At 44.7% G+C, this 24,540-nt stretch overlaps 1 protein-coding gene across 16 annotated transcripts in view; it reads right to left on the bottom strand.

Moving 5' to 3' along the window:
- celf6 (CUGBP Elav-like family member 6) overlaps positions 1–24,540 on the bottom strand; it is a 142,498-nt gene that overhangs the window by 6,679 nt on the left and 111,279 nt on the right. For 6 of the 16 annotated variants that reach the window (XM_073464221.1, XM_073464225.1, XM_073464229.1 and 3 more), the window contains exons 5-10: positions 23,267–23,346; positions 14,301–14,444; positions 13,206–13,350; positions 11,752–11,901; positions 10,874–10,936; positions 10,213–10,293 (exon numbers count right to left, since the gene is read on the bottom strand). In XM_073464221.1, coding sequence (XP_073320322.1) covers positions 10,213–10,293; positions 10,874–10,936; positions 11,752–11,901; positions 13,206–13,350; positions 14,301–14,444; positions 23,267–23,346 — 663 coding nt within the window. Of the gene's footprint in view, positions 1–10,176; positions 10,294–10,388; positions 10,392–10,873; positions 10,937–11,751; positions 11,902–13,205; positions 13,351–14,300; positions 14,445–23,266; positions 23,347–24,540 lie in introns of all 16 variants that reach the window. The other 10 variants (XM_073464227.1, XM_073464231.1, XM_073464228.1 and 7 more) reach the window with 6 other exon arrangements.

The raw sequence follows: 24,540 nt of genomic DNA, 5'->3' as shown, positions 1-24,540 counted from the left end.
CCCGCCCAACCATTCGCAACTTCTCTCATCGTGACCCAAGTGAGTTTGCTCGTCTTAAGCTCTCATTAGAGAACCTGTTACCCCCGGGCGCCCCAGAACTGTTTAAGTATCAGGTACTGGTCGATCACCTGCAACTAGAAGAGGCCCGGTTGATAGCAGACGCTTACCTCAACTCTCCAACGCCCTTCTCCGACACGATGGCTGCACTGAATGATAAATTCGGCCAACCACATCAGATCGCATTGAGGCGTATTGCTGCTGTGTTGGACTCACCAGATATCAGGCGGGGAGATGTTGCTGCGTTCGAGAAGTTTGCACTCCAAGTACAGTCGCTGGTCGGGATGTTGAGGACATTAGGCTCTGAAGGAGAAGCAGAGTTACAGTGTGGCTCACATGTTGCTCGCCTGCTGAGTAAGTTGCCACCTGAGCAGAGAGCTGAGTTTCGTCGCTGCATGTTCCATCGAGGCTCACGGACTCACACCTTACCTGATCTGTCAGAGTGGCTGAAGTATGAGTCCTGGTGTCAGGACTCTGAAGGACAGTTAGCAGCGAGAGGGGCTAGGGAGAGGCCAGTGCCCCGACCGGATGGTCGTCAGAGTTATCGGCCCACTACTGTCCTCCATGGTGGGAACGCAGATAAGAAACCAGCGGTTCAAGCCCCCGGCAGCTCCTTTAAAGGAAACAAGAGTAAGCCTTACTGTCCATTCTGCAATAATGAGGAGCACTATCTCAGCCAGTGTGCAGCAGTTTCCAGGCTGACCAAGGACCAGCTGACAGAGTGGATAAAGAGCAACAAGAGGTGCTGGCGCTGTGCACGGTCACATCAAGCTGCACAGTGCAACCTGAAGAAGCCATGTAGCCTCTGCCAGGGAAAACACCTGCACGTGCTGCATGAGGTCAACGTGAGGCCACCTAAGGCGTCGACAGCAGCACCAGAGGTAGCGAGCCATGCTACGAGAGCCACAACGGAGGTGCTGTATCTGGACCGACCCGCAGAAGGTAGCCGAGTCCTGCTGAAAGTCGTGAGAGTCTGCATTCACTATGGTCGCCGAACACTCCACACCTACGCCATATTGGATGACGGTTCTGAGAGAACCATGCTGCTGCCAGAGGCTGCAGAGAAGTTGGGAGTTCAAGGATCCCCTGAGGACTTACCGCTACGCACCATCAGACAAGAGGTCCAGACGCTCCGGGGTGCATCAGTGTCGTTCTCCATTTCTTCCCCTGCGAGGCCAAAGGTCAAGTTCAAGATTACAGGTGCATTCACCACCGTCCGCATTGGACTAGCTGATCATACCTACCCCATGAAGCAGCTCAGGAAGACTTACAAGCACCTCGTTGGCCTTCCTATACGGACCCTCATGGACGTGAAACCTACGCTGCTCATCGGGAGTGATCATCCCCACCTCATCACCCCCGTCGAACCCGTCAGGTTGGGACCTCCAGGAGGACCTGCTGCCATCCACACGAAGCTGGGTTGGACCCTACAGGGCCCTGCTAGTGTAGTCCGCCACCTCGCTCAACCACAGCAGTGCTTCTTCACGACAGTAGCCCCCCAGGAAAGTGAGTTGATGAGGCATGTTGAGAGACTATGGCAGGTCGATACCGTCCCATTCAGGAGCGAGAAGCTCGTCACTCGTTCAAAGCAAGACCAGGAGGCCATCAGCATCCTGGAGTCTAAGACCACCAGAGTAGAGGTCAACGACATACTCCGTTATGCCACCCCCCTGCTGCGCCGGAGGGACATGCCTCTCCTCCAGGCTACCAAAGAAGCGGTCATGCCCACTTTGCGAGGCGTGGAACGGCGACTGGCCAAAGATCCTGCACAAGCTGCTGCCTACAAAGTGGAGATGGAGAAACTGATTAAAGCCGGCTCCGTCATCAAATGTGGTCCTGAAGCACCAGCTGAGGAAGGTCGAGAGGCTTGGTATATCCCCCACCATATGGTCAGCCATAATGGCAAGAACAGACTGGTCTTCAACTGTTCCCACCAGTACCGCGGACAGAGCCTCAACGATTACCTGTTGCCTGGGCCGACTTTGGGAGCCTCACTCCTGGGAGTCCTGCTACGCTTCCGAGAACATGCAGTGGCAATTAGTGGAGACATCAAGGGCATGTTCCATCAGGTTCGTCTCCTCTCAGAAGACCGTGCCCTCCTCCGCTTTGTCTGGCGTGACATCAGTCAAGAGGAGCCTCCTGCGGTGTATGAGTGGCAGGTACTACCGTTCGGAACGACGTGTAGCCCGTGCTGCGCCACGTTTGCCTTACAGCGCCACGTCAACGACCACAGCCAGCCAGACGAAGATGTGAGGATCTCAGTTGAGAGGTGTTTCTATGTGGACAATTGTCTCCAGAGCGTGCCCACCATCGCTGAAGCAAGGCACCTGGTCGACAAATTGCGAACCCTCTTGGCATCTGCTGGGTTCGAGCTACGTCAATGGGCCAGCAATGAACCAGGGGCCATAGGTCACCTGCCTGAAGAGAGCCGCTCGCCTAGCGTGGAGCTATGGCTAGCGCAGGACAAGACGGACGCTCCGGAGTCCACGCTAGGGCTGAGCTGGCTTCTCCACACTGACGTCCTCGGCTACAAGCACCGCCAAGTTGATTATGGTGTCCCCACAATGCGCAACATATACAAGGTTCTTGCGAGTCAGTATGACCCGCTGGGGTTCATCCTTCCCTACACCACCCGGGCTAAGGTACTGGTCCGGCACCTTTGGGACAAGCACCGGGGCTGGGACGACCCGCTGCTTCCCCAGGAGCTTTTGCAGAAGTGGACAGCCTGGGAGGAAGAACTCAGCGTCCTACCACAGGTCACCCTCCCCCGACCATACTTGCCTAAGGAAGTGGACCTCTGCAGTCTTCACAGAGAGGTACACATATTTTGCGACGCCTCTGAAGAAGCGTATGGCTCAGTCGCATACCTCCGGTTCACTGACAGTCACGATGGAGTGCATCTCTCCTTCCTGATGGCTCGCTCCAGAGTCGCTCCCAAGCGGTCCCACTCCATGCCCCGATTAGAACTTTGTGCTGCCCTTACCGGAGCACAGCTCGCACAGGTTCTAAGAAGAGAACTCACGCTCAGCATCGACCAGATGATCCTGTGGTCAGACTCGACGACGGTGCTGACCTGGTTGAGGTCCGAATCCTGCCGATTCAAGGTCTTTGTCGGCACCCGCGTGGCAGAGATTCAGGAGTTGACCGATGGACAGGTTTGGAGATATGTCGACTCAGCCAGGAACCCTGCTGATGATGTGACCCGAGGGAAAGGATTGAGAGAGCTGGTTGAGCCCAACAGATGGAGTCAGGGACCCTCCTTTCTCCTGCAGGGTCCTGATTCATGGCCAGAGGACCCTTCGGTTGACCAAGCCCACGATGCATCAGAGCTGCGCAAGTCTGCCTTCTGTGGGGTCACTACAGTTGCCTCGAGTCAGCCTGCTCCAGACCTGAGCCAATACAGTTCCTGGAAGGAGCTGCTGGAGGTGACAGCGCAGGAGCTTCATGGGGCGTCCGGCTCCACAGGTGGCCCTACTGCCGAAGATTATCGCCAGGCTGAGCGGTTGATCCTCCGTAGAGCCCAGATGGATAGTTTCCCACAAGAGTACAGCTTGCTGAAGGTAGGGAAGCCAGTCTTAAGAAGCAGCCGACTTCTCACTCTATCTCCGGAGCTGGATGAGAGTGGAGAGCTCATCCGTGTTGGAGGACGTCTCCGTAGATCGGAGGACCTGGAGCCGACCGCTATTCATCCACTCATCCTAGACCCAAGTCATCAAGCTACTAAGCTTCTAATTCAAGATGTTGACATTCAACTCCATCACCCGGGTCCAGAGCGGGTGTTTGCGGAGCTTCGGCGTGCTTTCTGGATCCTGCGAGGGCGGGAGGCGGTTCGGCGGCACCAGTACGGCTGCGCGGACTGTCGCCGCTGGAGAGCCAAACCAGCCGTACCAAAGATGGCAGACCTTCCATCAGCCCGTTTGCGCCTGTTCAAGCCTGCGTTCTATTCTACAGGGATGGACTGCTTCGGGCCCTTCGAAGTCAAGGTAGGCCGGCGGCGGGAGAAGAGATGGGGAATCATCTTCAAGTGCCTTACCACCAGGGCAGTACACCTGGACCTCCTGACTGCCATTGATACGGACGCCTTCTTGATGGCCCTTCGTCGGTTCATCGCCCGTAGAGGAACACCTGCAGAGCTGTTCTCCGATCAGGGGACAAACTTCAAGGGAGGAGAGAGGGAGCTCCGGGAGGCCTTCGCTGAGATCTCTCCTGCATTGAAGGAGCACCTTGCACCACAGAAGATCGCCTTCCACTTTAATCCCCCCGCAGCCCCCCACTTCGGTGGGGTGTGGGAGCGGGAGATACGCTCCGTTAAGAGTGCACTCTACGTCACCGTGGGAGCCCAACCAGTCGCGGAAGAAGTTCTTCACACAGTGCTTACAGAGGTGGAGGGGATCCTCAACAGCAAGCCCCTGGGATATGTGTCTTCCGATGCCAGTGACCCGGACCCAGTGACTCCTAATGTTCTTCTGATGGGGCGGCCTGATGGGTCGTTGCCTCAAGTCGTCTACCCAGAGAACGAGCTCATCAGTCGCCGCCGTTGGAAGCACTCGCAAGTTCTGGCGGATCACTTCTGGGCCCGTTTCATCCGACTCTACGTGCCGAGTCTTCAAGGCCGCCAGAAGTGGCAGGCGTCACCAGCTGACATTGTTCAAGACTCTGTGGTGATGATCGCTGATCCACACTTTCCCAGAGCCCTATGGCCCATAGGGAGAGTGATCAAGACTCATCCGAGCCCTGATGGACACATTCGGTCAGCGGATGTGAAAGTGAGAGAAAGGGTTTACACCCGGCCGGTTGCTAGGCTGGTTGTTCTCCCTGCGCTTCCGTCTGGAGAAGACAAGGACAATGCCACTCCTATGGCCACAGCCTAGCCATAGACTTGGTTGCCTTTATTGATGAGCAAATGTATACATTTGGGGGCGGCTGTAGAAAAGGCCCCAAAGTTATGACAGGTTATGTCTGTGTGTGATGTGTTATGGATGTGGTGTTAGTAGTCCATAGGAGCGCCCCCCCTGCTGGTTACGTAGCGTAACTGACGGCGCTCAGTCAGTGAAGGTATATGCTCCGGTGAGTCGGCAGAGTGAGGATTACCGTCAAGCCGCTAATTAACGACCCGGCCATTAACGACCCTGCCAGTGGTCTGTGCGTGTATGAAACGTGAGTATGTGTGTATGTTGAGGCACTGTATTAACATTGCTGCGGCCGTAGGTTATTTCTGTTCTGATGTATGGGTTGATACTCGACATGCTATCACTGTTTAAGCTAGTTTAGCATTTAGCTCACCTGCCGACGATCGAGTGTACGTCACTCCACATGTTGTGTTGTTATTATCGTTCTGCCTCATTAGCGTAATGTTAACGGTGAACGTTACGTAAACATTACCATGTGCTGTTGTTTACATTATGTTACTTTGCTAATAAGTCAGGTGAAGAGTGTTTCAGGGCTGTGGTAGTGGGAATTGAAGGCAAATGGAGATGTAGTAATTTCAATATTCCTTTATTCTGTTTATTGGAGATTAAGGGATTTATTCTTTATTCATTTGTGTATTTGTTATTATTTCTATAGAAAAACCACCCATGACCTCATTGCCTGTAAAGCAGAAATAAAACCCCCTGAACTGGCCATCACCTGCCTCTTCATTTGGACCCTCTGAAGTCTAACTGGCCTTAAGTTGGTGTTCTGGCCGACACCCCGGTGTGAACTTAGTGATTAACCCTGAACCGACGCCAGATACAGTCCATCCCCCGTGTCTCCACTACATATATATTGAAATTTAATTCACATTAAGTCTCGTTTTATTAGATTACTTCCTTCCTCGCTCTCTGATGTATCATCCGATGTTTCCCTGGAAGTTACAGCGACAGACAACCAAATTAAACTCACCATTAAATAAAATTACAGATTTCTCTGGGTTCCAACATTGTCAGAAAAGTTGAAGATTTTTTGCAGACTTCTTAACAAAATATTTCTGTTTAGTTGCTTTATACATTTAATGTTTATTAAAGGGGCACTATGTTGTTTTGGAGAAGAAATTCAAACTCAGAATTTAAATATTTGCAATATTAATGAGGTAATAATACAAACAATATATTATATATAAATATTTATCTTTTCCATAACTCAATAAACAAGCTGTTCTCAGAGGAAAATAAGGTCCCCAGCAAACTGTTTGAAACTGCAAAGGGCTGGCAGGGTCTGCCAAATATAAAGAAAGTAAAACAGTATGAAATGTCTGATTATTCAGCCATGAAAACAAAGAGTTTATTTATTTAGTTTGTTCAGACATTTAAACAAATCAGTCAATGAAGATCTTTCTCTTCTGATTAAACTTTCTTTCCCAAATCTTTAATGATGGTTATTACAAAGTGTTGCCAGCACACCTTAATCTCTTTATTCAAGTGTCATAAGTAACGCTTTGGCCTTCATATTGAGTTTGTGGGTGTGTATGTGTGAGTCCATTCTCAGAAGACCAGCTCTTGTCGAATGGAAACCACATAAAGACCTGACTTTTTGTTGTTTCCATTCGTACCCTCTCAAGAACACCATTTCAAATATGAATATAATTGGATATACAATAAATAGATATATATATATATATATAGAGAGAGAGAGATAGGTGGAACTTAAATAAATGTTCGAATGCAGTTAAATTTGACTACTGTCTCAGAATATTTGCTTGCAATAGCAGCACAAATGCAGCCACACAGAGGCAGAGATAGAAGTAAAAGAGAAAAACAGCCAGTGATAAAAACAGAGACAACAGGAGGAAGAAAAAAAAACAGAGAGGTTGATTGAAAGAGAAAGATTAAGAAGGTTATATTGAGAGAGAGAAACTCTGAGACAGAGGAAGAGAGAGGGGAGGAGGAGGAGGCAGAGTATAAGCCAAGTTTTTGTCCCAATTACTGTGTGACAGTAGGACTGTCTTCCAATCTCTCTCCATCCCTCCACACTCATCCACCCAGCTGCCACATATTGTACAGGCCAATCTGGATAAAGACAGGAATGAACTGGAGAGAGACAGAGTGAGAGAGAGAGAGAGAGAGAGAACCACGGACACAGAGAGAGAGAGAGAAGGAGAGAGAGATGTGATGGACTCGGGGACAGTATGCTTGCAGCCTGGCTTGCATTCTCTCCTGTCTCATTGCTCAGGGTGATAGCATGACGAGATGAACTGGGGCTGGTGAGACGGCTGATAAGAGGGCTGCAGTGGTGGCTGGCTGTAGTGCCTCAGTGAGATAGAGGACACAAACACACACACACAAACACACAGGTTGACAGAATGAGGATTTTTTTTTTTTTTTTTAGCTGTTAAAGGCTGAATTTCAGGTCTGTCTGTTTATGTTTAGGTGTCTTAGAGAATTTAAGCTTTGAAAAGAAGTGATTTGTTTGAGAAAGAAATGTCTCCAACTGGTGTGTGTAAAGACAGTTGATAGGTTGGGTTTGCTGCAAACTTGTTCACTAAACTTCTCACAAACAAAACATCACTTGCTGGTGATTACATGAAAAAATCGCAAACCTGTCCATTCAGCTGTGTGGAAGAAAGGTGATTATGTTCTTCTGTTTTTGCTGCATGTCAGTTACAGTGTTACTGCTTAAAAGCATGGGTATAGGGGCAAACACTCTGTAGACCTCTTGTACTTTTACCCAACAAAGAATACCGTTGCAAACACTGGGTTTTTCAACTAAGATCTAATGAATCTTAAATACTCATTTTTGCTCTATTTGTTATTTTAATTGGAAAGGGCAGTTGAGCTTTTGGCAGTTTGTAAGCAAAGGAATCTGTGGCTCAAAATGTTTAAACAAACATTTTTCACTTTTTGGGTTATGTGTACAAGGTTGTCAATTAATAAATGTTGCAATGAAGACTTTTAACTGATAACCTCTTACAGAATGGCCATGAAAAGTAAAGCCCGACCAATATATCGATCAGCTGATATTATTGGCAGATATTGTCCTATCACAGATATATTGGTATTGGTGTTTATGTTGTGTGATATGTGCCTATATGTTGTTGTTTTTTTTTGTATAATGCAGAAAAATATGCTTGGGGTAATTTATAGTTATTAAGTTCCCAGTAAGTTTCCTGTTTGAGTGCACTGATCTCATTTTAGACAATAAAGCATATTGTGAAACTGTAAAACATCCCGACTTTCTTACATGTCACAAGTGTCTGATAACCACGTTTGGGGAATCATTGCAAGAAATGTGTTTATGTCGGCCGATGTATTGAATATAGAAATGGGAATTTTTTTACTTCATAATATCGTTGTCGGCATCGGCCCTGAAAATCAAGAATTGGTCGTTTTCGGGAAAGTGCTAAAATGGATGCACAGTCTTAAACGATCTGGACGTGCTTGTTGACAAGTTGATCTGGCTGCATTATTGATACCAGACATGTGGCTGCATGATGTACATGCACAATTTAGGATGACAATTAACTTGATATGATTAACGTATGCATAATTTATTAGTAGTATTCATCTTTGAAAAGGGAACTCCTGCATCTCTTTGGGAGTATTACTGCATATGAGAATAAAGTTTTGGCTCCAGAGGGAGATGTGTGAAATCTGACAAAGTGCTTCAAGTGATGTCACTTGCTGCTTCAGGTGAGTCTAAAGACTACAAGTTTAAATATGAAAAAAATCCTGGTGCATGGAGTTGGATAGAAGTGATCTTACCAGACCTTTGTTGCCTGCTCCTCATCTCTGATCGAGGCTAGTGGCTCGAGGCTACATTAGCAGCCACGAGCACAACAAACCTCAATCGCCAACTGAGTTGTTGGCAGTTAGAGTTGCGTTGTGGGTAATGTAGGCACCAGATTTTGAAAGAAAAAATGATACTCCTGCCACACTGAAGAATGATTCTGCTTATGAAATTACAGTCAGCAGGGATGTACTGAACCCAATTATTTTTGCAGCACTTTTTTTAAAGTTAATTCACAAAACATTTGACAGCAACGTGATGCTATATAGACACATAGTTTTGCTGCCAACTGTAAGATGATCTGCTGATGTGAGAAGGACACATATTTTGAAAGAACACAATGAATATTTATCTGGTTAAAATTGTATTATCAATATTTTTGGTTTTCTTTGTTGATGCAAACAGACACTGCCTGAGAGATTGTATTGTTGAAATTTCTATCTTTCAGAGGGAGGTTGAAGCTGAGGCCTGGCTGTGCCTGTTTATTCAGGTTTAGGTGTCTCTTGTTAAATGGCAGGGCTGCAGACTGTGGCAGTGGACTGAGACAGGCTGGGAAGGCAGCCAAAACCCAGAGGAGGCCAGAACTCAGACAGGCCACTGGCTCAACCAAGAATAGCTCTGTATGTGTGTATGTGCGTGTCAGTGAGTGTATGTGTGTGAGAGCGACAGTGCGTGTGGCTGTGTCTGAGTGTGTATGTATTACCCGGACTTCTATAATTCTTGCTAATGATTAAAATGTTCCAAGGTAGCAGTGGGAGATGGGACGTCCTTAACAACTGTGTGTTTTTTATATAGTGTGAAATTATGCCTGCATGTAAAGCCAATAAGCTGCTGACATGTGGGGATAAGTTTGTGTCTGTCTGTACTTAATCCATACAGTGCTGTGCTGTGACCCTGGCATGCACTCACACAAGTGAAAAAATTGCAAACATAAACTAACTTTTCCTCCAGGCAATGTTGGAAACACTCAATTTCAGAGTTCCTATATTGAATATTCATGCCACTCTACGCTGTCTCATACAATCATATAGATGAATAATTGAGAGTGACGAATGGCGTCAAAAAGAGTGATTTACCATCACAGTATATCCTATGCTTTATTACATCTGATGCTGTGGCATAAGAACGAACACTACTCTAGGAATGGTAATAAATGATTATGCATGCAGCTAATTAATCTGATGAATATTTATAACCACTTAAACACATTGTAATGGACTGATTAAGCAGTCCAACGCTGCGAGTTTGAATTAGTGCAGTTTTTGAATAATGACAGAGTAACTTTCCATCTCACTGCTAATGTTCTTCTCTTTAAATGGGGAGCCTTTTTCTCACATTTTCCCCAGCCAGCTTTTTCCCTCCCTCGCTAATTCAAAGCAGCGCAGCTACATTAGAATGGAACATGGCAATTATCACCTTTTATCTTGGGTGGGCGCGCTTGCTCGCTCTTACCTTCCCTCTGTTGCTGGGGAATGATGGTTGGTTGCTGGGGGAACGCTTGGCTGATTGGCGCATAGGCGGCAGGGTAGGCTGCTGTTGCAAAGGGAGAACCAGAGTGGAATTTTTCACATCTCCATTTTCATATTTGACACAACAAAACTCAAATCATTATTCCATTGTTCATTTGCGTCCTCTAGACATTGCATAAATAAATTGCATTATGACTGGGAGCCTGGGCTCATTTGGCTGCAGATCACTACACAAAGAGTATGGCAAAAAGGGGAGTGGAGTGCGGGTCGACTAAGCAGACACACAAAAGAAAGAGAGGGAGACTTACACCGTGTTAACGAGAGCTGATGTCAGGCAGAGAGCAGTGGTTATGAGAGGTCTATGTCATCTCTCATGTAGGAGGCTATGGCTGGTTCAGATCCTCAGCTCTCGGTGTGCTTTTGGAATTAAGATTTTTTTTGTGTGTGGGTGTATAATCAAGTCAACTGAAAATCCTTTTTGCAATCCTAATGTAAAGTAGCCTAATCCGGGAGGAAATTGGCTGGTCCGGCTATCTCTACCTGTCATAGTGTCCACTGATGTGACAAACAGAACGGGAGAAGGGAGAGGGAAAGGGACAGATGGAGGAAGTGAGAGAGTACAGGAGGTAGGAGAGACGGATCACCTGCGTAGTGTTGGACGCCAGCATAAGCCTGTTGGAGAGGGTCGGTCACCGTTGGACTCTGTGCTGCAGAGAGACGAGAGGAGAGACAGAGAAAGGGGGTGTGACAAAGAGGAAAGTGAAAGCGAAAGAGACAGAGAGGACGGAGAATGGTCAAGACAGACGCAGAGAGAAAGAGAATGTTAAAGAGCACGACAGAAATTGGCTTAGCGGTAGAGAACCATCAGGGGGTAAGATCACACAGGGAGTGGGAGATATTTGGGTTGTCATATCTCAGTTCTTCAAAATGCCTGTTCGCCCCAGATGTTTGCATCAAATATTAACAACATGCCAAACAAACCACTTTGTAGTTCATTACAATTGCAGCTGCCTCTGCATAATGCAGAAACGGGGAGTGTGTGTGTCTGTCAATTCTTCAGGAATCAGACCCAGACAACATTAAGAAGCTGAGGACGGGCTGAGACACATCAAATTAACCATAATAGACTGATGGATGAACTGATGGATTCATCATGATACTAGGGCTGGCTGCTCAGAAATCTGCCAAAGACACTGTTGATTGACCCTCAAGTCTTAAACGCTTCAGTTCAAATCAGACAAAGATCTAATGAGGGTGTGAAGTAAAATAGGACTCTTGTCAACTTTTAAGCCGCCCCAGCAGTGATATAATTCAACGTGTCACAACCGACATGTTGAAGTTGCACTGTGGCAAGTAGGTGATGTTCTTTTTCAGATCGAGCGCAACACTAGAATAATCAAACATTCATAAATTACAATAGAAGCAGCTAATTTGAAGTATCAAGATCAAAGCAACAGAGTCATGACAGTAGAAGCTACAGAGATATCTCATGTTCCTTTTATGTAAACCTCCATCGGCTCACCTGGGTATGGATGAATACCATTGGTGTAGATGGGCTCAGAAGTGGGCTGCCCGTTGCTTTGAGGCGGGAGGGCACTGAATCCGTTGACTCCAATAGGGGCGGCTATGCTGGGCACGGCTGTGGCAGAGATGCCCGGGGGTGTGCTGGTGCCTGCATATAGAAACAGAGTCATTATGGAAACATCAGGGGGCTTGCTTCACATGCTGCACACTCAAAAATAGAGGTACAAGAGAGGTATATTTTGTCACTTTCTCGCAAATGTGCTACAGATGTATGACAGGCACGTAATGGGCCCTCATGAGCAAAAATGTGTACCCTTTGACCCACGATGGAGTGTATTTTGGTACAATTTGATACCAATTCTGTCTGAACTAATGGTACAGTTACTAAAATCAGTCAAGGTGGCACACTGGTTAAGGTGTAAGGGTGGTGAAGGGGCAAAAGCACTCATCCATCTCCGTAATAGAACATAATAAAGGTAGCACTCTGATTTTCTGAATATTTCCTCATTCTAATACTCTTGTTAAGAGGTATATTTTTGTTAGTCTACTTGGGGTACATAACTGTCTGTTTGAAGGTACCACAATGTTCAGTATATTGTACGCAGGGCCACGGGCCTCTTCTTCTAACCGCCCGTCCTCCTTGTGCTGACATTCCAAGTCCGTCACCTTGTCAGTGCCCTTTTGTACTGATGGATTTTTATTATTTGTCTAATCCAGGTGAAGGACATTTAAGTCATGTAGGATTATGTTTGATAGGCATTACCTGGTATATGTAGGACTTGTGGATTACAAATGCCAGGTACAGCGTCAAGCCACTTTATTTAATACATTTGCAATGACCCTGCCTTCAGGCGGCCTGCCTACTTAGTGTCGAGCCATCAAAGCTCCTCATGACAAGGGCCAGAAAGATAGTTCAGACTGAGGTTCAGGATTATCTCACACAAATCTTTGCTCTTATATTGTATAAGCCAAGGACTCTGCATCCAAAGTCATCGGATTGGCTGTGTTCCCAGAAAACACACACTGTCACAGAGACACAGAGGGAGAGAGCAACAGACAGAGAGAGAGAGAGAGAGAGAGAGAGAGATAATGAGAGGGAGGAGGAGAGAGAGGGACTATAATGTGGCTGCCAATGAGTGTCAAGGAATGCTGTACATCTTCTCCAATCATGCCTCACTCAATATACGACTCCTGCTTCTGTTAATTCAACACTGGCAATGTCTGCTTCTTCAGAAAATTGAGCCCACATCTTAAAAAATGTAACAAGGGCAAAGGCAGAGAGGCCTTGAATGAATACATTACTACTGCTTCTATAATTCTTGCTAATGATGAAAATGTTCCAGGGCAGCAGTGAGAAATGGGGAGAGAAGCCCCGCATGTGTGTGATCGTGTTTGCATGTGCCTCTGCTCTTGCACCTGTGCCAGTTAGTTCGTGCCCATTAGCGTATATACCTGAGGACGGTGTCATGGGAGTAGCCACCAGGCCGTTGACATTGAAAGCTGCCATTTGCTGCATTTGCGCGGCAGCGATGGCTGCCATGGGGTTCAGGTAGGACCCTTGTGTTGCTGCCATCAGGGCTGCTTGCTGTTGCATCATCTGCTGTTGGATTAAAGAGCAGTGGGGAGAGAGGCGAATGGCGGGAGGGATGGAGGGAAGGACAGAGAAGGAAAAGGAGGGTGAAATAGCCGCAGGACCAGAGCATGTTTACTCTCACATCTCTGTTTGCTTGGCCCATGCCTTGTTCTTGAACAGAGTGGTCTGTGTTGCCCTGCAGCGTTGCTTCCCGGATTCTGTAACACCACTCTGGCCTTGTGCTCATTATACTGACACAATATAAAGGCTATGCAGTGAGATGAGTTTCGCAAGCCGGAGACAGACTATGTTTATCTGTATGGATGTATATGTGTGAGAGAAAAAAGGGGGCTGCGTGCAGAGTTGGTGGAGAGATTGTGCGTGAGTGGGCGATTCTCACCTGTCAGGGTGAGTTGTTAGCTACTGTGTGAGTGCAAAATCTCACACACTCCTAACCCAGGCTGTGACTTTCATGTGTGAATATGAAATGGGAGGTGGGGGAGAAGGGGTAGTGGGCGAGGGGATGTGGGTTCTTGGTAATGACTTGCTCCTCTTTTTGAGTGTAAAGGTATATGTAAATAGATGAAATGTTAAAGCGGAGAGCTCAGGTTGGCAGTTTAAACTCACAGCCCAAGTCAGGAAATGTAGGAATGGAAAGTGAAAATGAAATGGGTGCTTACAACTGTATGAAAGTAAAACAGTGTAGCGCTGAGCATACATGATAAGCAGCTTCCCTGGACAAATGAAGGGATAAAAAGACACAATACAAAAAAGCAGTGCAGCATTTTTTTTCTAAAGCCTCTGCAAATTCGGACTCCAACAGCCATTTAAAAGCGTGAATCACTTAAGGAGTCGTTCGCCAGGAGTGTTGCATGCCTAGTGGGAGAGATAGTGAGTTCAAACCTCAAATCACAACAGTTTTTCATTTCTTTTTTAAAGCTCACCGTCTCCTCCCCCGCCGGGCTGAGACTTACAGCATGAGAGTAGGCGCCATAGGCCCCAAACTGGATGGTCATAGGACTGAAGATGCCGAGCTGGCCCGCCATCTGGTGCATCCTGCGCAGGGTCCTCTCTTTATCGGTGTCTGCAAACTTGACCACCAGACTGGACGAGGCACCCTGCGGAGACATGTACATTTACAAGGTTAGTAAAATATAACTAAACTTCCACATTTACACAAAGTTTTGAGGATAGAGACATTTTTTCAGTTTCTTTTTTTATTATTCATATGGACACTTTGCAGTGTGTTATCACGCTTTTTAATGTCTGTCTGGAGATTGACTAAAGCAAATAAACAAAGAATAATCCAGTCAGTCAGAGTTTCAACAAAGTAGGACAACTTATAATACCAACTTTTCCAACTGACACACTTCCTTCAATCAGCAGCATTTTGCAGATTGCACCTGCCACTTCAGCTGGCTGGCCAGCTAAACTGGACTGAATTAACAGATATATACTGGGAAAAACTAATGCATATTCTGTAACTACTGCAGTTTGGGAAGCTCATCTGAATTTCCTAAAGCTAAAACAAAAGTCAAAGTACTGATCTCATCAATACTAACTCCACTGACTGGCTTACATATGTGATGCTTTAACAGGAAGTGTGCAGCTATATTAACATATCGAACACTATCAATCTGACCATAACCTAAATATAAGCCATTTAGAAACAAGGTTACTGGATGCATGCATTACATTAGCATCTTTTAATGTGCGGCTGAAAATAGCTTCCTCACAATGTGTGTGTTTCCCTTGGGAAATGACCTACAACAACGTGTTGGATCCGTAATAAAAAGATGTAGAGCTGATCTGTACCAGTGTATAGACCTTCTTTAAATAAAAAAAACAAAACAAGTGTGAGTATACTACCAAAACAGGAGAATCAGTGGTGAGTATTGCTGTCATCTGATGTCCAGTGTGCACAACATTGCAGCCTTCAAGATTTAATATCTCTGTAAGTGAATGTTCACCTCTTATGACTGCAGTCATTTAGCTGTCAGCGTTAAATGGAAGAGAATAGTGAGTGATATTTGCTTTTGTGAACTTTCCAACTCCACTGTATACACTGGGAGTGAACTGTGATCCTAACCAGATCCCACAGGAGTCCCAGTCCCCCACTGGTGAAGCTCCACTGAATACAGCACTGGGTAATTAGGTCTGACAAAAGCCTTCGGCATGTGGAGGGCGAAGTATTGACTAATGGCTTTGCCTTATGGCAGATATAGTTCCGTATTGATGTCTGCGCTCCTGAGTTTGCATCCAATTAAATCATTTGAGAGACAGAGTCCAGAGTCAGTTCCTCATGTGACATCCAGGCAAGGAGAGCGAGAGTGTGTGAGTGAGAGACAGAGAGATAGATACAGAGAGAGAGGGGCTCAGGAGGCTGCCAGGCAGAGAAAGCAGCCACAGACACTGTCAAGAGGACCAGGCTCCTATTTAATTACAGGCAGTGCATGCTGGGAAAGAGCACGGAGCACCACCAGGACAGAAGGACACAGGCAGCCAGGGGGCAGTCAGGATATGATTAGTACGATCATAAAAGCAAAGACATGGGGAGAAAAGGACTCCATAATCACAACTTGGATTCATCTTTCACAAAATGTCTCATCCTGACAGGGTCGGTACAAATTCAGGCTTTGATTTAGATTTCCATATTTTCTTTGGTTGTACGAATCGAAAACATGGGTGAACTACAGCGAACACTGACAGAAAAACTCAAGGCTGACGGGCGTGAGTGATAGTGCATACACCTGTTTATTTGTGCACAATTTTATGTTACTCTCTGTATAAGAAATTGAAGTCAACAAAGCCAGACCAAGCTGCTCTACAGGTCCAAGTTTAAGCTCGAGTGCTACCTACAGGTGGCACATTACTAAAGCAGAGCTATCCAAACAGAAAATCATAGAAACAAACAAACGTATGCCCCGTGAAGCTGAATATTGCAACTGCACAGTGAGAGAGTGTAAATTCAGCCACTGAACAAACACAGTCCCAGTCTTGCTGTTGTGCAGCCTTACTTCATGCTATTTTGTAGTAATTCATACAAAATGTGTGTCCTATTTTTGTAAGTGCTTCATGAAATTTTAAACAGGAACAGCTAAGGGATAGTGCCATTGAGAGGGCAGTTTGCCAGAGGAGTCTCGTGCTTGGTGCATTTGTTAGTCATGGCTGCTACAACAAACCTTACATAATATTTAATATGCTGCCAAAACCTGACCTGTTTTGTTGATTTTTTTCTACATTACCCTAACATCAGTCACCATTTTCTTAAGCCTTATTCTTCCCTCAGCTACTGTTGTTGTTCTTTTTTCCCTTTTCTTTCAAAATATGCAAAAGAAAGTAAAAGAAATAAGTTCTTGTTCAGAGTTTTTGCAAGTAAGCTTTTCGACTAACCCATGTGAAAAGTGTCGAACAAACCTTCTATTAACACAACTGAGAGAGTGTGTTGGCTGTAGATAAGTGTGAGAAAGAGGCTGGGGAATGAACGAAGGCATCAGCCTGGACCCCAGGGACAGTATGTCTCAGATGGGATCCTATCAGAGCCAGCCAGCACCCCACCTCAGGCCAGAGGAGACCCATCTGGTGTTTCTCCCTCGATGCCATTTCAATTAGTTAAATCAATACTCCGACGTGGCGGCGTTAACGGCGCAGTTCTTCCCTTTCTAATTTAATTTCATCCCACCTCCAGACCTTTTCCAGTTCTTTCTCAACTTTGTGGGCCAGTCGACAGGACTGGGCTGTTGGATTTAATGAGACTGGAGCTGAGCAAACATCTTCCTCCAGCGTTGTTGCACAAGCCTGCCTGCAGCACGGGGGCCTGGCATTTAGATCACATTCATTTTCTGCTTTGTGTATCTGTGTATTCTTACATTCATTTAATACCTCATGAAGAACACGCATTGTGAGCATTGGGACCATGAAAGCCCGAGGCTGCCTGTACTCATTGCACCATGACTCAAGAGCCTGGCCTGGTCTGGCTTCTCCCAGCAGAGTGCTCTGCCGTAGACGACAACACGGGAGGAGACCCAGTCTGCCATGTCTACACTGAACAGACTTGGCAGCAGCACTAAAGCACTACAACAGCCTCTGCAGGTGTTGTCAGCACTGCCACTCATGTCAGAGCTGAGAATTTCTGACTTTCATAACATAAAAGCCAAAATATCCCCTCTAAAATAAATAAAAAAAAGAATCTTCTCTTATCCTCACCCCTGAACAGGAGAATTTCATATCCTCACATCTCAAGCATCTCATCTATTCTGACTAGATCCAAGGTGTAAGCAGAGAAAGATTTGAGTGTGATCCCCCTCACGGATCAAGAGTTTCTATCCACATATAGAAAGAGTAATATGTGGCCAGGTAATGAAGGAACAGGTGGCAGCAGACAACAGGCACTGGATGCAAAACAGCCACTCCTCACTGGTAGCAGAAAATCACAAGCTGACAAACAAACAGAATAATAACCTCCACCGGCATGACTCCCATACCTGGAGAGAAAATGAATTTGCTGAATTTGATAAGGGCCAACAGGGAGCCTTCACTTTTGACAGGTACAACTAAGGAATTTGTCACGGGTTCAGAAACTAATCTAATTCCTTGAACAACACACTTGACTTGTGAAAATCTCCCATATTGGATTTTGTATAGGCCGCGAAAATGTGTAGATGGGAAAATACACAACGGTAATTGAGGGATTAGAACTCAACTACACCAGTGAAATGGCATTATGCTTTTATCTCTGCATTACTGTGATACAAAGACACTGGTGTTAAGTACGTACCAACAGGTAAACAGACACTCATCTTCTATCCTCGACAGAGGCTTACAGCAATATAATTTAACAGCACGCTCATTGAAGGGAAAACTGTCATTTCGAAAAGCATATTATTGATTAACAACAAATGTGATAAGAACCTTCTTTCTCCCCCATTCAGCAAACATGTAACTGCTACTTTTAAATGACAAATGAAACTTTCAAAGTTGTCTCCGGTTTCCGCAGACTTACAGACTCTAAAGGTGCTAATCAAAAAATCTGTAAGAAATTAATTGAATACACCATAACAAGTTTGTTTGGTAATTGGATGAACCCCCTGTGGGCTTCTTATTCAACTTTCTGAACCTTGCTACATCTCTGCTAGCCTCATGGGAGGACTGTCTCTCATTAGCACTGGATGATGCTGTCTTGGTCTGGCCCTGCTGTCCACCACATACTGCTGCAGCTGCCGAGCACACTGCATCAAGCCAAAAGACACAGAGGAAGAATACTGTCATTCATAACGGTATTTGCACTTGGTGTGTTTACTACATTTTTTTTAAATTTTCACTTTCTAAGGAGCACAAAAACACTCCATGTAGTATGTCAGCTGCAAGCCTGCAGAGATTCTACAAAAGTTTCAAGCGGTGTCTGATGAATTTGTGCGTTACAATGACAGTGCTCTCTGGCTTGGTCTTATCGCTCATTAATCCAGAACTATAGTATCACACACATGCACGCTCTTGTCCCTGCCAACACCGGCGAGCTCCACAGACCCTGTCAGCCATGCTGTGACACCGAACATGACAATGTCTGCAATTTGCCCGGGTGTTGTCTGCCTGCCCCCGGCCCTGCCATTTGAAGTTTTGCCACCTGTGCCTCTGCAGCCTTACTGTAATTCAACAACTGAACCAGTGAGAGTGCCTGTTCTGTGCCCAATCGCCTTTTAAGTTAATTTTGGAACAACCTGCGATCTGTAATAAACATCAATTAAAGCTATGACCCGATCTATCAGCGCATGCCCTTCGGTGGCATCCCTTGCCCTTAAGCTTCATTAAAGCCTTTCATTTTGGGCCAGCATATTTTGGTGCACGTATTATTTATGGCATGAGCGTGTGTGCCAGGTAACACAGATGCTGTAGAGAGAACATTAAGAGGGAGAGAGAGACAGCGAGGGAGTGAGAGACAACTCTTTGTTCAAGGTTCATCCAGACCTCACAGCTGGCAGCAGGCAGTGAGTAGAGCAGCCCACTCTCTGAATCCTGCCTCCTGTTAGTCTGTTGTTGACGACATGTGGCAGTGATATTATCCAAATTAACTGCATCCCCCATTGGTACCAAAGCCTTAGTTGGGTACTAATGGCCACCTTGCCTATTAATCTGAGAGGAAGTTGGATTTGGGGAGAGGAGGATAACAGGTGCAGGGATAGAGGGAGAGAGATATGGATAATATAGATTATTAATGAACTTTTGGATGGCTCTCGATACGCCCCAGGTCTGTTTGAGGCTCCGTATGTTGCATTGGACAGTTCATCTGCAGCAGACCTCAGGTGGCTCAGTGGCTCCACTCAATGCAACTGTGCCAGGGCTTCAGCACGACAAACATACACAAAGTGCGCAAAAGTAGTCCGCATGAGCCAAATGTTGATTTGCACAAGGAAGCCAAAAACAGCCCCAGAGGAGTCCAATTATGTAAATCCCCTGGATGTAAACATATTCTGTTGATTGAGTCAACAAGATCTTTTGAGTAGAAGGTAAATATCTTGATTATAATCAAATTTCAGTAAGAGGCCTGCCATGATTCTGCATGATCAGTGTGCAACATGATTATTCTTTGGCTCGAGGCCCACTTGTTTTTGACCCTTGCGGTCTGCAAGCCAAAAAGTTTGGTCTCCACTGAGCACAACAACAACCACACACAAAGTTAAACTGACTCTACCACTTATTTCCCTCCCTCACTACTTCAATGTAATGCAAAATGAGGCGGCATCAAAAAGATGTGTAAATTACATCTGGCTTCCAGGACACTATCTGGCTGCCAGGAAGCGTCCGTAAATATTTATTGCGGAACATCAGTGAAGTGTGTGAAGGTGCGGATGTCTGCCAGAGAGAGTGTGTGCTCATGTGTGTGTCCAGCTGTGCAGTACTCAACACACTCACACAGCACTGGCAGGGAGATGCTTCGTAATTCATCATTTCTTTTACTTAAGCCTTTTTGGTGGCCTTGTTCAAGACTGAAAGAAGCATATTCAGTATGTAATTAACTGCAGCTTGACAAGAGTTACAGGTTTGATGGCCTCATTCTTCAACTAAACAAATCAGCACCAACGAATGCATCTCGTAAGCACTGTATATCAAGCTAGACCAACACACTGTTACCTACAGTACTCTCTGCAAGTCCTTCTATCTTACTGCTCCACTATATTCCACATCACTCAAAAGCACATTTAAATGTACATCTGTTGCGTAGTGCAATACAGTCGGTTGCCCAGAGTGATTCTTGCATCATTTTCTTGCATTGCATGTGAAGTCTCGTCCTGCAATTCTGTGTAATGGTCAATATCGTCAGCGGCGTCCTATGTCTGTAAAATAAACGAAGTGATTCCTATGCAGTCTGAATTACAACTGGGGTGAGCAGCAGTGGTATTACAGCTCAACACTATTCCACAACATATCAAGATAAATACCCATGCCTCGGGTAGGTGATGCCCAGGCTATGAAGAATAAATGTAGAAAAGCTAAAAGTTAATGGGAGGCTGATAAACTGCAAGTGTCTCACAATATCACGAAGGACTTAATGCTGAAATATCGGCAAGCAGTTAAGGAAGCAAATGTGGCTTATTAATCTGACCTCATTTTGAAGATCCATCCTAACTCTGGGGTGCTTTTCAATATTATTGACTTACTTGTTAACCTCCCTTCTAGTCACTGTAATGAGGCCTCCCTTGATAAGTGTTTTCAAGCGTTTTAAATGTTTAATATTCTTTAACAAAAAGTAGCCCCCTGACAGGGGCCAAACTGTCACTGCTAATAATTCGACTGCAATTAGCTGTTTTTCAGTCATTTTCTTTCTGTGATGCTGGAAGAGGCTGTCATGTGTATCAAGCCCGATACTTGTCCCCCTCAATGTAAGAATCTTATCTATTATCTATAGCGATGGGGACCACTGGCTTTATTTATTTTTTAAACATGCAGTTGGTCTCAGGAAAAAGTTTTTACCCACTTCTACTCCTCCTTTAGAAAATATTTACAGCAATATCTACCCTTCATCCTCAGCCTCAGTAGAGTTGAGATTCTGGGTTTTCAATCCAGTTTAATTTTTTGACATTTGTAGTATTCATCTAGTTTCTACTTGGACGTATCTAGAGCAAACGAATAAGTTTTACTGTTATGCTGATGACACACATATTATATGTAGGTAACACTACTTGTCGAGCCATTCTCACACACTTACTAAACAGCATATAAAGTGTCAAAAGTTAATTACACCAATTCTGGAATAATCTTTTTGTGCCGACTACCACAATTAAATTGCTCCACCATGAAGATGACACACTGTCTCCCAATGTAAAGCCACTAATTTCACACTAATTTCAGTTTTCAGGAACAGGTTAAGAGTGCTGTTCAAACTATTAACTTTTCACAGAGGCCTATTTCCCCATGCAGTGAGAAATATTTCAATCTATAAGCAATCAGAAAATAGTCATCCATGCTTTAGTTTGCTCTGGTTTACAACATGGCTCAAAAATTCTGTCTAGCTCTTGTCTCTTACATACACAAAAGTACCCTGTCTTACACTCAACTGTATCAGAGAGTTTTTAGCCCATATTATCGAAGCTGCATCCCATAATTCTTCTGGCTAGATTATGAACAACCTGCCTAACACACACACACATCAAATCATTACAGGACTCCTTCAAGCTAATGTTATGTGGTTGCAATTAAATCAATTGTTCAGCTTTTATTCTTTCAGTTATTATTTTACTTTTGTTTCTCTTTCTCATATTTTTTAAAAAATTTTTGTCAGAAGTTGGTGGACCAAGCCAGGACTAAAAGGCCTGTGAATATTGAACCTTCAGTCTGCAGTTGGCCAGAAAAAGTTCTCCAATGGGATGCCATCTTTCGTCAGGACATGTAAGTTGGGTGATTGTTGTCTGGCACACATATACGCATCTCATTATCTTAAGGCTCTCTGTGAGTTTCCTCCTTAACCATCTTTACGGTAAGCACATGGAAATCCTATGTAGAATGCAACCATAACTCCTGGCATTACATACTATCCTTGAACTATATATATATATTTGTTCAGTATTCCAAGGCTTCAGTTTCAACCTTATACATAAATAGAATCATATTTACATATGCAGCCAGCGTATCTCTAAAAGACATATTCAAGGATTCTTGTGCAGTGTACAGTAATCATTTCTTTATAAGACTGTGAATGTAAACATTCTCTATCTGTCTGCTGTAAAGGTAGTCTCAGTAGCAGGAGAAGGAAATGGATATTGAGTGAAAAGACAGATACAAAATATGCAGCTGTGCGCTGTAAGGTAGTGGATGCTGACTGTGGGAATCTTTTGTGTGCGAGAACACACAGTGAGAATGTACGTGAGTCTGTGGACCTTTGATGTGCTTTGAAAAGAGTTGCTGTGGTGACTGTAGATATATATACTTATATGGTATATTGTATTGACATGCTATAGACATAAATGGATATAAAAAAACAAGATAGATATATAGACAGAAAGATATTCTAGTGTCTTTAATGTGTGTGTGTGTGTGTGTGTGTGTGTGTGTTACTGTCTTAAATGTATGAGATTTTTTCCAGAGACAAACACATTCAGTACTGAATTTTAAAAGGGAGCATACACCCTCCAGTGGGCATGTGCCTGTGAAATAGAAAACTTTAAAAAGAAGACTTGGTCAGTGTCTGCCTCTTGGCAGGGCAGAAAACTGAATCCAAAAGTCTGCCAACCTTTGCTGTAAACTTTATCCAAGTCTACCTCAAACATTTGAGAAACAAACAGGACCAAAGGCAACACAAGTGGCATGAATAAACACCCAAGTGGCATCACATCCCTTGCAAAACTTTCTGTAAAACCCCATTGAGAGGAAAAGCAATAGTTTGCCACTGCATTGAAATAAAGTTGACACTAAAGTTAATTCTGTGTTTTTAGAGTCCGTTACTTACAGGCATAGTTTGTCCACCGTGTAAGCTGTTGATGGCGGCCTGCGCTTCTGCGTGGCTGGAGAACTTGACAAAGGCACAGCCTGTATACACAGAAAACAAGAGAAACAGAAGGGAGGGGTACAGCGTCAGGGAGATGGCCTTGAATATGGGGGAAAACACCATTCATTACCATTGTTTTCATGTTATCTGGTTTGTAAATATATTCTGCCATTTGTGTGTTCAGCGCATAACTCTGAATAAATCAGTCTAATTGTAGTGAAGGCATTAGCTGCGTGGAACATCCTGTCCCTCGCCCATTTCTAATTCCACCCCCTCCACTTTGGAGCATAGAGCCAAGGCATTTACTATCCTGACTTGTTTGTGATTATTAATCTGTTTAATATTTACACATTGTGATTTGTGTGCAGTCACTCATAAAAGAGATTATGATGACAAAGGCATAGTATTATAATCTGCCTATCTAACCGAATCTTTTGCTCGCATATAATTTCAGATGGAGGGGGGGCTTTGCTCAAGGGGCATTCAAATCATCTTAAATCTGTTGTGTAGTTAATGCACAAAAGGAAAAGTCAACATAAAAAGTTGGCCGGAAGACAAGGGAACGGCTGTTGGCAGCAGTGTTCTGGAGCCTCATTGCATTAACATTTCAAATGATGTTAAAAATGATTTAAGTAGATAATAATAATGAGCAATATGTTTTTTTGGAAGGTTACATATCCTAATCACATGGTTAAATAGTGCATCAGTGTGTAGGTAAGGACAGACACTAAACCACTAAAACATAAAGAGAAAGCTAGTGGACTGAAATACAGTGGAACTGAAATGTGGTAATTTTCCAAAAGCCATTAAATTAAACAGGAGCTATTTCTCTAAGCTTTATGGTCGTCATAGACTGCACAAGGTATTCTGTTATGTCCTATTCTTATCCTTGCCTTCAGGTAGCTCATGTGTTAAGTCAAGAGATACCTAATTAACAAATTCATGGATTAATTCTGCCCCTTTTTATTAATCGAGTAGCACCAGTGTCTTAGAACCAGGCAGGATTTTCCTGAGTTCAATCCCTGCTTTCTTGAGAACTGCTGATACCTATTTAAAACAGTCACATACGTTCATATACATTTCACTCAATATTCTCAAAGGACTCGCAATGATTCATTGAAAAAAACAATCACTGATTGATAGGCTCGGGAGATGTTCTGTGTCTGGTAGTGACCCAATCACATCTACATCTCAGGAGTCAGCTTGGCTTCCCAGACAAACAAATTATTAATAAT

The sequence above is a fragment of the Pagrus major genome, chromosome 4, assembly GCF_040436345.1.
Source record: "Pagrus major chromosome 4, Pma_NU_1.0".
NCBI classification, from domain to species: Eukaryota; Metazoa; Chordata; class Actinopteri; order Spariformes; family Sparidae; genus Pagrus; species Pagrus major.
This window is presented reverse-complemented; position numbering and strand designations above follow the sequence as displayed.